General features: G+C 39.0%; 1 protein-coding gene across 2 annotated transcripts; it reads right to left on the reverse strand.

The window, feature by feature from the left end:
* Positions 1-413: 413 nt before the first annotated feature.
* Positions 414-13,661, reverse strand: ANKRA2 (ankyrin repeat family A member 2). 2 transcript variants are annotated; one of them, XM_077898166.1, is made up of 9 exons: positions 13,427-13,660; positions 9,187-9,579; positions 8,408-8,566; positions 5,848-5,913; positions 3,452-3,549; positions 2,843-2,968; positions 2,471-2,537; positions 1,874-1,954; positions 414-926 (listed from the first exon to the last, which is right to left on the reverse strand). In XM_077898166.1, exons 2-9 carry the CDS (start codon positions 9,473-9,475, stop codon positions 871-873), a joined length of 942 nt encoding a protein of 313 aa, XP_077754292.1. In that variant the 5' UTR covers positions 9,476-9,579; positions 13,427-13,660; the 3' UTR covers positions 414-870. The 2 variants fall into 2 exon arrangements, with proteins under 2 accessions (XP_077754292.1, XP_077754293.1); XM_077898167.1 differs by lacking the exon at positions 2,843-2,968 and having other exon boundaries at positions 13,427-13,661.
* Positions 13,662-13,706: the final 45 nt, after the last annotated feature.

Consider the following 13,706-nt stretch of genomic DNA (forward strand, 5'->3'; position numbering starts at 1 on the left):
AGGTGACTGTATATGGCTTTCAACCAAAGTATCACAACTGATGATCACAACATCTATTTTCCAGATGAAGTGAGTAACCCAAGTCTTACACTCACTGGTCAAGCCAAATTCCAGCCAACAGCTCTCTTTTTTAGATTTTGGTGTAACACAGGTTTATACTGCTCATTTACTGGAATTAAAGAACATCTGACTTTTATTGAAGGACTTATATTTCCTACTAAAAACTTATTTACAAGAGAAAATTATTCTTAATATACTTGTAAAAATAAGTCAAGTCTTCATTGACTGTTTTACATTTAATTTAACTCTATTGTTTGATCTAATGGAGTGTCCTCATAAGACAGAAGGGTTAAAGTAAAAATCCTGAAGTAATCCCTTAATAATCATATAAAATTTAAAAAAACTAGCACGCAAACAGAAAAAAGTACTTTATTTATTTATAACATCATTTTGTAAACAATCACACTGTGCATTTTTAAATTCAATAACAAATTTTTTTCCTTTAGATTTATAGCAAATCTGTGTGAAGTCAATGAATTAATACAAGAGTAAAGATGAAAGGATAGATAATTTTTGAAAATGTTAAATTACAGCACTTGATACAAAGACAGATAACTATCTGTACCATAAAAATTTACATGCCACAAAACATTAATTTATAATTTTAAATATGCAGTAAAACACATTTATAAAAAAGCATCAACATTAATTTTATTATAAACCAGTGAATTACTCAGAGGAATATTTATTAAAACTTACTAAAACCAGTAAATTTGCAACTGAGGTAAAAATTTATAAGTAAACAAAACTATCATTTATAAGAGCCAAAAAGTAAGTGGAAGGGCAGACGACACTTCCTGACAACTATGTCTACTCCTTGATATTCTGAAGCAGCTTCAGTAAATGTGACTCGATAACCTGTTGAACTAGAACAGACAGGTTTATCAATACCACAGCAGGTTGATCACAAAATTTTACACAGAACTATCAAATTCAACTTAACAACAACCCTTCCTCTTAAAATAAAGTCATTCTTGGGCAGCCCGGGGGGCTCAGTGGTTTAGTGCCGCCTTCGACCCAGGGCCTGATCCTGGAGACCCTGGATCGGGTCCCGCGTCGGGCTCCCTGCATGGAGCCTGCTTCTCCTTCTGCTTGTGTCTTTGCTCCCCCCACCCGTATCTCTCATTAATAAATAAATAAAATCTTAAAAAAAAAATAAAGTCATTCCTCATATTCTGAGGATATATTCCGGGTGATACATACTCCTAGTCTGAGGATGGTCGAGATTGCAACGTAACACTTGGTTACTTAAGCCTTAGTCTATCACTGACTTAATAATTGTCCAAGATATTGGATTCTGTTCTTTTTTTTCTTTTTTCTTTTTTAAAATACAACAAAATGTTTAATGAGCAAATTCGTCTTAGCAAATATGAAACTGCCACAGAGAGGAAAGGGGGGCCGCAAGTCAGGCAGACTAGAAAGGAGAGTCAACTACGTAAGAAACCAGGGAGGGCACGGAGGGGTGGTGGTGGTGGATTCTGTTCTTGTACAAAGTGTGTTCTAAAGAGCAGAGAAAGGGCAACTATCAAGCATTTTATAAGTAATTTGCTACAAAAATGTTAAATCTTGTGTGTAAAGAGGTGTGTGCTTGTAGCAAATAAATTTTGGGTTGGTGAAAAGTAACAGTAATAAACTCACTCCTAAACCTTAAGAATTTGTTGATTTTGCCCACAGTTAAAAGTTAATGTCAGGAGTTAGGATGACATGCCATGTTTTATGACTATAAGTGATGAAAATAGTTTAGACTGCTAGTCTGTACTGTTTATAGAGCTTTACCAACTAAAATAAAACCTGATTGTTCTAAAATACTTACCACTTCTATAGCCCAAGGCTACAGCTAAATCCATAGAATTATACCCAGAGTCAGTTTCAATTGTTGGGTCAGCTCCATTTTCTGTATCAAAATAGAAAAATCTGCATAAATAAAATGTAGATGTGTTTGTCTATTACTGGCTCGTGTAGCAGGACAGATTTTCAGCAAACTGGGTATTTTCGGGATGGTCTGACAAAGTACAGAGTACATGAAGTACACAATTCACTTTGGTGAGTCAGGAGGAAGACACACCAAACACACAGGCATCCTCTGTAACAGCTGAAACTCATCAACAACCGCAGACAAAAGTAAGGCATGAAAACACTGCGGACAGAGCAAACGACAACAGCTTCAGACCTGATCCAGACCTGACCCTCGAAAGGAAAGCAACAGAGACAAACGCTCTAAGCACTGGCGCGCTGCAGGATGGAGCTGCTCCTCACCTGGGCAACTCTATGGTAGCGGGTGCTGCAGCAGGACTGACATAGTTAATAATAGTTAATGATTCTCCTGAGTAATAGCAGGGGAGGCCAGCTTGTATAAAAATTAAAGTCCTCACATGGTATTTTCTAAACATTTTCACTTTTATTGGCTTACCTAAAAGCATTTTTACACATTTAACATGATTTCCATGTACAGCATAAAGCAAAGGTGTCCCTCCATTCTGCAAAAGGAAAAGGTGATTTAGTTTATCAAGGTGACCAAGATTTGAATAATTTAATGTTGCTGTGAGAAGTTTTACTAAGAACTGGGCATGTAAAAGTAGTTTAAGGCAATTTTCATATTTCGTGAAGACTATTTAGATCAGAAGCAATAATTGAGTTTGTGCCATTAACTTTTTCTTCCATGTGTTTAATTGGCTAAGTTAATTATTTTTCCAAATGTTTGGTAAAATTTATTATGTCTCTCCAAACTAAATAGTTCCTAGAATTTATTACAGTATTTTAAAAATCAGTATCAGAGACTCACCCAATCATATTCATTTACATCAACTCCACAATCAAGCAGCATTTTGACAATATCTGTGTAGCCTTTACTACATGCCAATGAGAGTGCACTTTCTCGACCTTTTCCTAAAAGCTGGGGATCAGCACCCTGGAGTGTCAAGTGGAGATAAAAGACTTTTCAATTCATATAAACAAGAATATTGTTATTTCTGTCAATAAGAATTACAGTTCAGTATTTAGGTCAAGTAATGTTCTGGGGTTAATAACACAAACTTCTACTCATGGATGCTCTTATTGTCAAGGTTGCCTGGAGGCCTTCCTTCCTTCCTCCATCTCAGGGCTAACTATCCTCTCACTCCAGAGTTAAACTGTATCTCCCCCATGAAGTTCTCCTATGGGGCCGACAGTGCTTTTGTTCCCACTGCACTTCAAGGGACTGGGCATGAAATTCTCTGGCTGTTGCACGTATGATTAATCTTGTCTGCCCAACTAGATCCAAGTTCCATAAGAATATGAAAAGTACACAAAAATTTTTGGATCTTCTACCATCATATCTAATTGGCTGGAGATACAAAATCTTTACTCAAGAGTTAATAACTACACGTATACATTTCCGAGGCATTTTCCTTACATTCTGAAGGAGAAACTCTACCACAGCTATTTGCCCGTGTGCTGCAGCCCACATCAGAGGGGTAAATCCTTCTTCGTCCGTGTGATTGATAACATTTTCTATTTAAAAGAAAACAACTTTTGTCATCTAATTTACCAACCATCTATTAAGATCATTATGCAAATACTGGCATTCTAAAAGGTGGCTTGCACTATTCAGTGAGGTTCACTTCCTGCTGACTATTAGCTGCAGTCCTATTATGTGCTATAACCTGTAGTCTGAATGTATTAAAATGTGCTTCCATACACACAACTCAGTTCAAATAGCATATTCTCTGACGTATAAACTACCAGGCATGACATAATGCTGGGCACAAGGCAGTCCACAGAAGATGGACTCAGAATCAGGGAACCACAGTCTGAGCCCTGGCTCTGTCACTTTATAGCAGTGTGGTTCTAGGCACAGCACTTCACTTGTCTAATGTACCGAATGATACTTCGCTTATCTCAAAGCGTAGTTGGCAGAAACACAAAATGAGATTATATGACAGCCCTTAGAATTATATAAATATGTATTGTAAAAACCCCAAAATCTTATTAAAGTCATATTCTACTCTACAGCTAGCATTGCTGCCTTGGAATTTTTTTCACTCTTGCTGGTTTGCTAACAATATTATTTGCATGAAGACTGAATAATCTGAAACACAGTACCATGTAATTCTACCTTGAACTCCATTTTGTTTCCTAGATTCAGTCTACTAGTTATAAAGTCCACAGTTTTCCCCTAAATTTATTTAGAAGACTGAGAATGAAACTTCAAATATTTATAAACAAATATACTAATGAAGCATGTCTTATAAAAGAATGGCACAATTAAAAAGAAAAAAACCAACCTTTTAAATCATGTACCCTGTATTCAATCAATAATGTTGGGACAACTGCTAACTTTGTGAAAAATGAAAATCAGAGTACAACTTGCTCTGTATCTCATTACATCAAAACATTCCATATGCGTCAAAGATTGAAATGTAAAAAAAGAAACCACAGAAATTCTAGAATAAGGGGTGAATTTACTTATAATCTTGAAGTAGAAAATCCTTTCAAAGCAGGATACAAAACTCAGAAGTTACAAGGAAAAAGAAAATTTACCACTACAAAATGCTAAGCTTTTGTTGAGAACATGAAAATCAAAGGAAAACGACAAACTGGTTTAAAAAAAAAAAAAAAAAAGCAACATAAACAACAAAATGTAAATTTCTTTAATTTAGTTAAGGTCATATAAATCAATAAATTTTAGGCAGTTCATATACCAAAAGGCTTAAATCGACCCTAATTTTAAGAATCTAAACACAACAAGTATGAGATACCACTTTTCACCAGAGTTAACTCTGGTATGAGGATAGGACAAATATCTGGCAATATATATAAAAGTGAAAATCTGGGATCCCTGGGTGGCTCAGCAGTTTAACGTCTGCCTTCGGCCCAGGGTGTGATCCCAGAGTCTCGGGATCTAGTCCCATGTCGGGCTCCCTGCATGGAGCCTGTTTCTCCCTCTGCCTGTGTCTCTGCCTCTCTCTCTCTGTGTCTCTCGTGAAAAAATAAATAAAATATTAAAAAAAAAAGTGAAAATCCATATCCTGGGACACCTGGGTGGCTCAGTGGTTGAGCATCTGCCTATGGCTCAGGTCGTGACCCCGGGGTCGTGGGATCGAGTCCCACATCGGGCTCTCTGAGAGGAGCCTGCTTCTCCCTCTGCCTGTGTCTCTGCCTGTGTCTCTGTCTCTCATGAATAAATAAGTAAATAAATATTTTTAAAAAAGAAAACCCATATCCTTTTGACCCAGCATATGAACTAGTAGGAATTAAAAAGGAGGCCAAAAAGAATGTTATTTAATAGCAAGAAACTGGAACAACCACCACCAAGGGGACTAGTTACAAAATAAAAATACAATATATGTGTATGCAGCAATACAGTGCAAAATTATGAACCTCTTAAAAAAGAATGAAATCATTCTTTATGTGGTCATATGGAAAGATCTCCAAAATATTAAATGAAAAAAAGTGTAATGCAGTGTGTGTAGTATTTTCCCTCTTGTGTACATAACAAAAAGCACATATATATTTTCACACATAACTCCAAAATTAAGCAGGAATGCTTTCTAAAAGAGTTTCCTGAAAACATAAGAAATTCATGTTTGCTTTTGGGCAAAAGGCTGGGGTGATAAGGGAGGCTGTAACTTTAATACTTTGTCATACTTTATTTATTCATTTATTTTTACTATCTATGGAATTATCTGCCTGGTGAGATTATGCGACTATTTTTTCGTTTTGTTTTTATACCTTCCAGTATTAAAACAACAAAAATAAAATAAATCTGATTAAATATGTTTAAGTACATTTAAAAAGACAGGCTATTACCTTGTTCAATCCGAGTAGCTAGATAGAGCATCTCTCCCTGGGCGGCCAACTGGTGAACAGATAAGGCTGAAATGATACCACAAAAAGCTTCATGTTTTCCTACCTGCAGGGTACACTTTCATCATGTCATTCATTTTTGTGCAGCACTTATCTTTTCTAAAACAAAAACTATTATTGTTTAAAAAAATAAAATATATTCTAACATTAAGTAGCCATTCTGTATCTGAGAAATGATATATGTTAAAGGGAATTCTGACATCTGGAAAGTACTGTTATCAATGAATATGCTGTTATGATCAACTATTAACAATACAAATTGTCTTATCAATAAAAGAAATGGGTTAGGTATTTAATTTTAAAATGCTAATTCAATATCCAAACTTATGAGGATTTGGGGTCTAAACACAAATCCCAAATATTATTATTTCAAGACTCCATGAGTTCTTCTTAACTTTTGGATTGAGTAGTAAATGGAAAAATGACTTTCAGAGTAAATTCTTGAATGCAGAGTAGTTATGGCTAATTAGCTGTGTGACCTTGAATAAATGATTGACCGTTTGTCTATAACATGAGGGATATGAACCGCATGATCTCTAGGTGTTTCTTTTCAGTTCGAAAGTATCATGGTTAGACTATTTTAGAACAACGTCTTTATTTTATTTATTCATTTACTCAATCCATCCATTTGTTCATTTATTTATTTTTTAAGATAACATCTTTATTTTAAAATAAAACTGAACAGGCCCTATTCTATGAGGGTTCATCTTAAAAATTAGTATCACCTGATCCTTGACTTCAGCCGTATGACTGAGTGGCCTTAATAAAAAGGTAAGCAATCACGAAGCCCATGCAAATTTAGTTAAGTAGAAGAAAAATGGCTAAGAGGTGAAGTAAGAGTCATGAACTCCTCCTGGCTTAAATGTTATACATGTGATTCAAAATCAGGAGGGATACAGTGTTTCCAAAGTAAAAACATGTATCTCACCATGCTTTAAAATATAGATGCATTTACATTATATAGTCAAATACAGTTCCTAACATCAAACTGCTAACTGGTTTTGTCTCATTAACATACCTATGCTACACAGAATGTTTTCTGATTTATATAGAAAAACTTTATTTTGTTTCTTTTTCTTTTTTTAAATTTTGTTTCTTATAGAATGATTCTGTACTTTAAAAAAATTGTAATAGATAAAAAAAATTGTAGATTCAAGGTTTTTTTTTTTTTTTTTTACTTTTTAAAATTTTTTTTATTTTATGATAGTCACAGAGAGAGAGAGAGAGAGGCAGAGACATAGGCAGAGGGAGAAGCAGGCTCCATGCACCGGGAGCCTGACGTGGGATTCGATCCGGGGTCTCCAGGATCGCGCCCTGGGCCAAAGGCAGGCGCCAAACCGCTGTGCCACCCAGGGATCCCAGATTCAAGGTTTTAAAAGTTAATTTCGTATTCACATGCACAATTATAGTCAAATTCAAAATTACTGTAGTAACATTCCGGGTTTTACTATAAATCACTAGTTGAGCACTGATCTAATTTATAAGTAAATTTATAAATTTACATTTATAAGTAAAATGTAAAGCCTTGCACTCCAAGAACAGAAAAACACTCACAATGTCTTAGTGTGCACAAAGTTCAGAATACAAATTGTTTGTTATAGTAAGACTACAAAGGTTTAAAGAAAGAAAACCTGTAAGGGCATCTGGGTGGCTGTTAAGTGTCTAACTCTTGATTTAGGCTCAGGTCATGACTGCAGGGTCATGATCTCAGGGTCCTGAGATTGAACCCTGCAACAGCTCAGAGCTGGGTGTGGAGCCTGCTTAAGATTCTCTCTCCCTGGGATCCCTGGGTGGTGCAGCGGTTTAGCGCCTGCCTTTGGCCCAGGGCGTGATCCTGGAGATCCGGGATCGAATCCCACGTCAGGCTCCCGGTGCATGGAGCCTGCTTCTTCCTCTGCCTGTGCTCTGCCTGTCTCTCTCACTGTGTGCCTATCATAAATAAATTAAAAAAAAAAAAAAAAAAGATTCTCTCTCCCTCTCCCTCCATACCTCCCCTCTTCCCCTCAAAAAAAAAAAAGAGGGCAACCCGGGTAGCTCAGCGGTTTAGTGCCACCTTCAGCCCAGGGCATGATCCTGGGGACACGGGATTGAGTCCCACATTGGGCTCCCTGCATGGAGCCTGCTTCTCCCTCTGCCTGTGTCTCTGCCTCTGTGTGTGTGTGTGTGTGTGTGTGTCTCATGAATAAATAAATAAAATCTTAAAAAAAAAAAAAAAGAAAACCTGTATAAAATCTGTATGTGTATAAACAAATATAAACCTGTATTTGTATAAACCTGTATAAAGTCTGTATTAAAATTTTCATGTTTTCAATATAAAACATGAAAATAGTCAATTATGCAGTAAAATTGTAAAAAAAATTTAAATTAGTGAAACTATTAAGATATCATGTAAGCTTTCCCAAATAGGATATGCATTTAAAGAAAATAACGTTTCAAAGCCAAACTTTTGAAAGTATTATACTAGTAATAAGAATATTTGAGTACATTAGTGGGAAATACTTACAATTTGCTAATAGAGGTGTGGTTGAGACCTCATTTCCTCTGTGTTTGTTGGTCAAAGTAGTTGATTGTTTTATGGGTGAGAAGTGCTTTGTTGTAGAGGGAGTGTAGACATGTCTTACTTGAATTCCCGGAGAAGGAGATGTATGGATATTGCATTCCGCTAAGTAAAATAAATTTGAACACATTGAAACAATATTTTAATGACAAAGCATTTCAAAGTTCTATGTCAATGTTTACATTAAAAAAGAATTACGTGAGGTACATCTTCAACTGTTTCTCAAGTGATACTATTCTTTGCTATAAAATGTATTATCACAGTGAAAGTATCAGAAAAAATCTGTACTAATTTTGAGGAATTTTATTCTGAGATCAGTTTTTTTTTTATTCAATAGATCGTTATTAAAGTAAGTCTACAAAAGTGATGACAAACTTCACTGCATTAAAGCATGGGAAGCTGATGCCAATCAAATATTCATGGAATAGGGAATTTAAGCTAATTCATTTCTTAAAAGGCATAAATAGTTTTTTCTCCTATAATTGAAAGGGTATTTTAATTCGTAAATAAAGTCAAGCAAGAAAATTAAAAAAAACAACATATACATCATGTAACATGAAATTATTTAATTTTATTGGTTTTGGTGTGATTCTAGAAAAATCATATTAAGAGACAACTTCCAAACTCTCTTCCCAAACTCAAAAATCTCATGTTCAGAATGGGGGAAAAAAAATGAACACAAAGAAACAAAAACAAACGCAGATATTTATACCATAACTTTCAACCTTTAAATAGGACAGATGCCACTTCCAGGTCAGAGTTAACCTGATCTTGAATATTTTTACTATCCTCTTCATTTAAGGACTTCACAAATCTTGAACACACGTTCATATCAAATCGGTTAGGTAATATGAATTTCATTCCCATGGCAACACCCTGAACTGATCCTTCTTCTGCGTTTGAGTCCAGCTGATGTTCTATTTTAATATCCGGCATGCCAGTTAGACTGTAACTGCTGGGACACTCTTCCACTATCAGCTGGGCTCCAATATCCAGATTTGCTGATGTAGCCATGATTTCAATTGTAGTTTCAATAATTAAAACATTCCTTCATGATTTCCTCTTTGTTTTATAGGAGTGGTATCCAGTGTGTTCTTGGAATTCAGATATTGAAAAATCTGAAAGAAAAAAATTAAAAATATTGTATCAACTTAGGTAAAAGTATTCAAAGTACGCAAAGAGTGCTCTTACAAGCACCTAAACATAATAGTAAGCATTCAATGTTCGGAGGCAGAAACCTGGGTATGAATCCAAGCTTTACCACTTGTTAGCTGTGTGAACCTGTAAGTCCCTCAACCTCTCTAAGCCTCAGTCTCACCTGGAAATGGAGGTGTCAATATTAACCTCACAGGATCTTGGTAAAGACCAACTTAAGTACAGGAACACTCTCACCTTCCTCACTAGGTTCCAACAAATTTTACTCTTTTCTCCCCTTTCCTATTCCTGAACATTGCCAAATGGACAGAAGATCAAACTAACAATGAAAATAAATTTTCATATTCTTTCACCAAGTTAGAATAGACCTAGAAGATGGCAGCTATGAACCAGGAAGAGGGCCCTCACCAAAACACAACCATGCTGGCACCGTGATCTTAGACTTCTGGCCTCCAGAACTACCCAAAATTCCTGCTATTGCAGAAGCCTACAGAGTACTTGGAGGCACTTCACTAAGATGGAAAGAAGCTAGTTCCTGCTGGGACCAAACACCATAAAAAATTCCTAATAGCATCTTTTTCTCAAAATTTGGCATTTGTTGTTTTCACAGTTCAAGTGAGTGATCCTTTCATTGACTATTAGGTCCTTTAAACCACCTCTAATGTTCAAGTGCCAAGATTTCATTTCATTAATTAAAATGGCTAAAAATTAAAAAAAAAAACAAAAAACTTTTTGGGACGCCTGGGTGGCTCAGTGGCTGAACACCTGCCTTTGGCGCAGGTCATGATCCTGGGGTCCTGGGTTTGAGTCCCACATTGGGCTCCCTGCAGGGAGCCTGTTTCTCCCCTTGCCTGTGTCTCTGCCTCTTTCTCTGTCTCTCATAAATAAATAAATAAAATCTTAAAAAAAAAAAAAACCTTTCATGAATACTTTAAATGCTTACCTATACTTCATCCTTTATATGCTATGTTTACAAGTGGCTCTCAGTTTGAATTTAAGATAGAACTCATGTTGTACCCATGCCTACTAGCATCTACAACACCTGTGATTCTTGGATGGTTACAGGCTTTACCAAGTTTTGGTTATAATGAACTGAAGATATACTTTTTATCAGTTTTTTGTTCAGTTCAAATGTTAGTAACTTAATATAGGTTTTTATGAAAACTGTTACTATACAAACAGATCATAGATTGGCTTCCTTTGCTTTATCATCTCTAGGGTATTAGGATCAAACTAGAAATTTTAGATCTCAATTTCTGTAAAAAGTATTAAGAAATAAGAATTAATTATAAGAATTACTTTTTTTCAAATATAGGTAATCAAGACATGAATTCAATAAATGCAAACTCTCAAAGCATAGACTATACATACACCTGTTATGGAATCATTTACTACTGTTTTATAATGCATTTTTAATAATCATTGGTACTTCCCTAAAAACCTTAATATAATTTCAAGAAAATTTCATTATTGTACCTAAAACTGCTTTAAAAAATTAAGAATTCCAAGATTATAAATACCCAATGCATATAATCCCTGAGACAGGAAGAAAATCAAAATATTTGGTTCATCTTTTTATTTAGGGTTTACTGCCTCTTAGGAATTTTGAGAGGGTGCAGGGTGTTTTAAAATTGGAATTTAAAAAGAAAAATGCAGGACTGCTTGGGTAGCTCAGTTGGTTAAGTGCCTGCCTTTGGCTGCTTGCTCAGCAGAGAGCCTGCTTCTCCCTCTCTCTCTGATGCTCCCCTGCTTTTGCTCTCTCTCTCTCTCAAATAAATAAGTAAAATCTTAAAAAAAAAAAAAATGCATTAGGATCACAGTGGAACAGAGGCTGGCAAACCATACATTTACATATGACCACTATTTTCGGTTTTAAAACATTTTCCAAGATTGATCCTTATAGCAATCCTTTGAGTAGTGATGGTAGTTAACTGTTCTTTCCTATGTAGAGAAGAGGAAACAGGGAGCTTGTATATTATGATGGACCCATCCCGGGCTTTGGCTACATTACCTTGACCACTAAAATAAGAAGCAGCACTATACTAATCCAAACTTCCAAGGGACAAGGCTGAAGAAATAACAAATAGTAACAATAGTGATAAAAAGAGTAACAGGAGTAACAGGTAACAAAGTCAACATACTTCAGCAAAAGGAAAGAAGGAAACCAGAACAGAAAATGAGCTATGATTCAAATGGAGATGGAGGAGCAAAGGGCTTTAAAAATGTATCGCAAGATATGAACTGTTTCCTGAGAGAAGAACCATCTCCCACAGACCCCTGCGCAGAGCAAGGGTCCTAAGCTCTCTTAGCACACTGCACTTATTTCTATTTTCAGTATTTTATCATTCTCTTGAAAATTTCCACTTAACTCCCAAGACATGGAATGTAGGATGGAGACCACTACTAATCTCTGCACACAAGGCAGGGTGTGATGCTATCAGGTGTTCCAGAAACGCTTCCTGACCTGAACTTTGACATCGTTTCCATATTCTTTTCTATCCTGAAATGACCCTGCAAGATGCCCAGCGAAGGCTTTGCTAAATGAGCTTCAGCTTCACCTTCTTCTCGACATCACCACTCACTACCTGTGCGACCCTGGACGGAACAATCACAATACGATTTCCGAGAGTCATTTTATTACTTTATACAATTTAGATGGTTGAAATAGACATCTCTAATATTCTTTGTGGCTCGAAACATCTTCAACATCGTAAAACTGGGTTTAGGAGATCCCTGGGGGGCTCAGTGGTGGAGCGCCTGCCTTGGGCCCAGGGCCTGACTCCAGGGTCCCGAGTTCGAGTCCTGAGTGGAGCTCCCTGCATGGAGCCTGCTTCTCCCTCTGCCTGTGTCTCTGTCTCTCTCTCTCTCTGTGTCTTGCACGAATAATAAAATCCTTAAAAATAAATAAACAGGGCAGCTCTGGTGGCCCAGCGGTGGAGCGCCCGCCTTCGACCCAGGGCGTGACCCCGGGGTCCCGGTTGGAGTCCTGCCTCCAGGCCCCTGCACGGAGCCTGCTTCTCCCTCTGCCTCTCTGTCTCTTGTGTCTCATGAATAAATGAATACAATATTTTATAAAAAAAAACATACAAACTTGGACACCTGCGGGACTCATCATTGGGCACCTGCCTTGGGCCCAGGGTGTGATCCTGGAGACCCCGGATCGAGTCCCCTATCGGGCTCCCTGAATGGAGCCTGCTCCTCCCTCTGCCTGGGTCTCTGCCTCTCTCTCTGTATCTCGCATGAATAAGCAAACAAAATCCTTAAAAATAAATAAACAAGGCAGCCCCGGTGGCCCAGCAGTGAAGCGCCCGCCTTCGACCCAGGGCGTGACCCCGGGGTCCCGGGTTCGAGTCCTGCATCCGAGGTCCCGCGTCGGGCTCCCCGCATGCAGCCTGCTTCTCCCTCTGCCTGGGTCTCCCGTGAATAAATAGATAAAGTCTTTAAAGAAAAAAATAAATCTGGGTTTATAGGCGGAATGGAATTCTAAGTCTCGGAGGGGGAAACCGGGGCGAGGAGGCGGGGGACGGAACATGGGCCCTGCAGCTCCTCCGAGACTCCAGGGACGGGCCGGGGCGGGGGGGGGGGGGCGGGGTGGTAGGATGGAGCCGGCCGCGCGGCTGGGGGCGCAGGGACCCGGAGACCCGGGGGCCCTGGGAGCGGCAGCCCCGCCCCTCCGGGACCTGGGGTCGCCCGGGGTCACCCGAGGTCGCCTGCAAGGGAAGGAGGCGCCCCCGCCCCCGCCGCCCGCCGCCAGCTCGCCGAGGGCCGCAGCCCGGCGCGCACCCCACCGGCGCGGGGCCGCCACACTACCTTCGACCGCCGACAGCCCGTCGGGCCTTTCCATCTGCGGCCCCGGGCTCCGCAGGCCCCCAGCCCCGGCTGCGTGGGAGCGTGACGTCACTTCCGCCGCCTCCTCCCGGCTCCCGGCGGCAGGAACGCCCCGCGTCGCCGCCCCGGGAGGCCCTGCGGGGTCCTCCCCGCCGCCGCGCGGTCGTCGGGGCGCGAGCACCACGGAGCGCCGGTCCCTGGACGAGACCCGACCGGGCCACCGCGGCGACGCCGCCCGGCCCCGCCCCGGCCCCGGCCCCGC

This window comes from Canis aureus, chromosome 5, assembly GCF_053574225.1.
Source record: "Canis aureus isolate CA01 chromosome 5, VMU_Caureus_v.1.0, whole genome shotgun sequence".
Classification (NCBI taxonomy): Eukaryota; Metazoa; Chordata; class Mammalia; order Carnivora; family Canidae; genus Canis; species Canis aureus.

What these genes read in the sequence shown, in the direction of transcription:
- ANKRA2 (XM_077898166.1), bottom strand. Translation starts at nt 9,475, where the DNA reads ATGGCTACATCAGCAAATCTGGATATTGGAGCCCAGCTGATAGTGGAA. An exon ending in GGCATCTGTCCTATTTAAAG is followed by an intron (nt 8,567 to 9,186) that starts GTTGAAAGTTAT and finishes TATTTTACTTAG; the next exon opens with CGGAATGCAATATCCATACA. An exon ending in AGCTACTCGGATTGAACAAG is followed by an intron (nt 3,550 to 5,847) that starts GTAATAGCCTGT and finishes TCTTTTAAATAG; the next exon opens with AAAATGTTATCAATCACACG.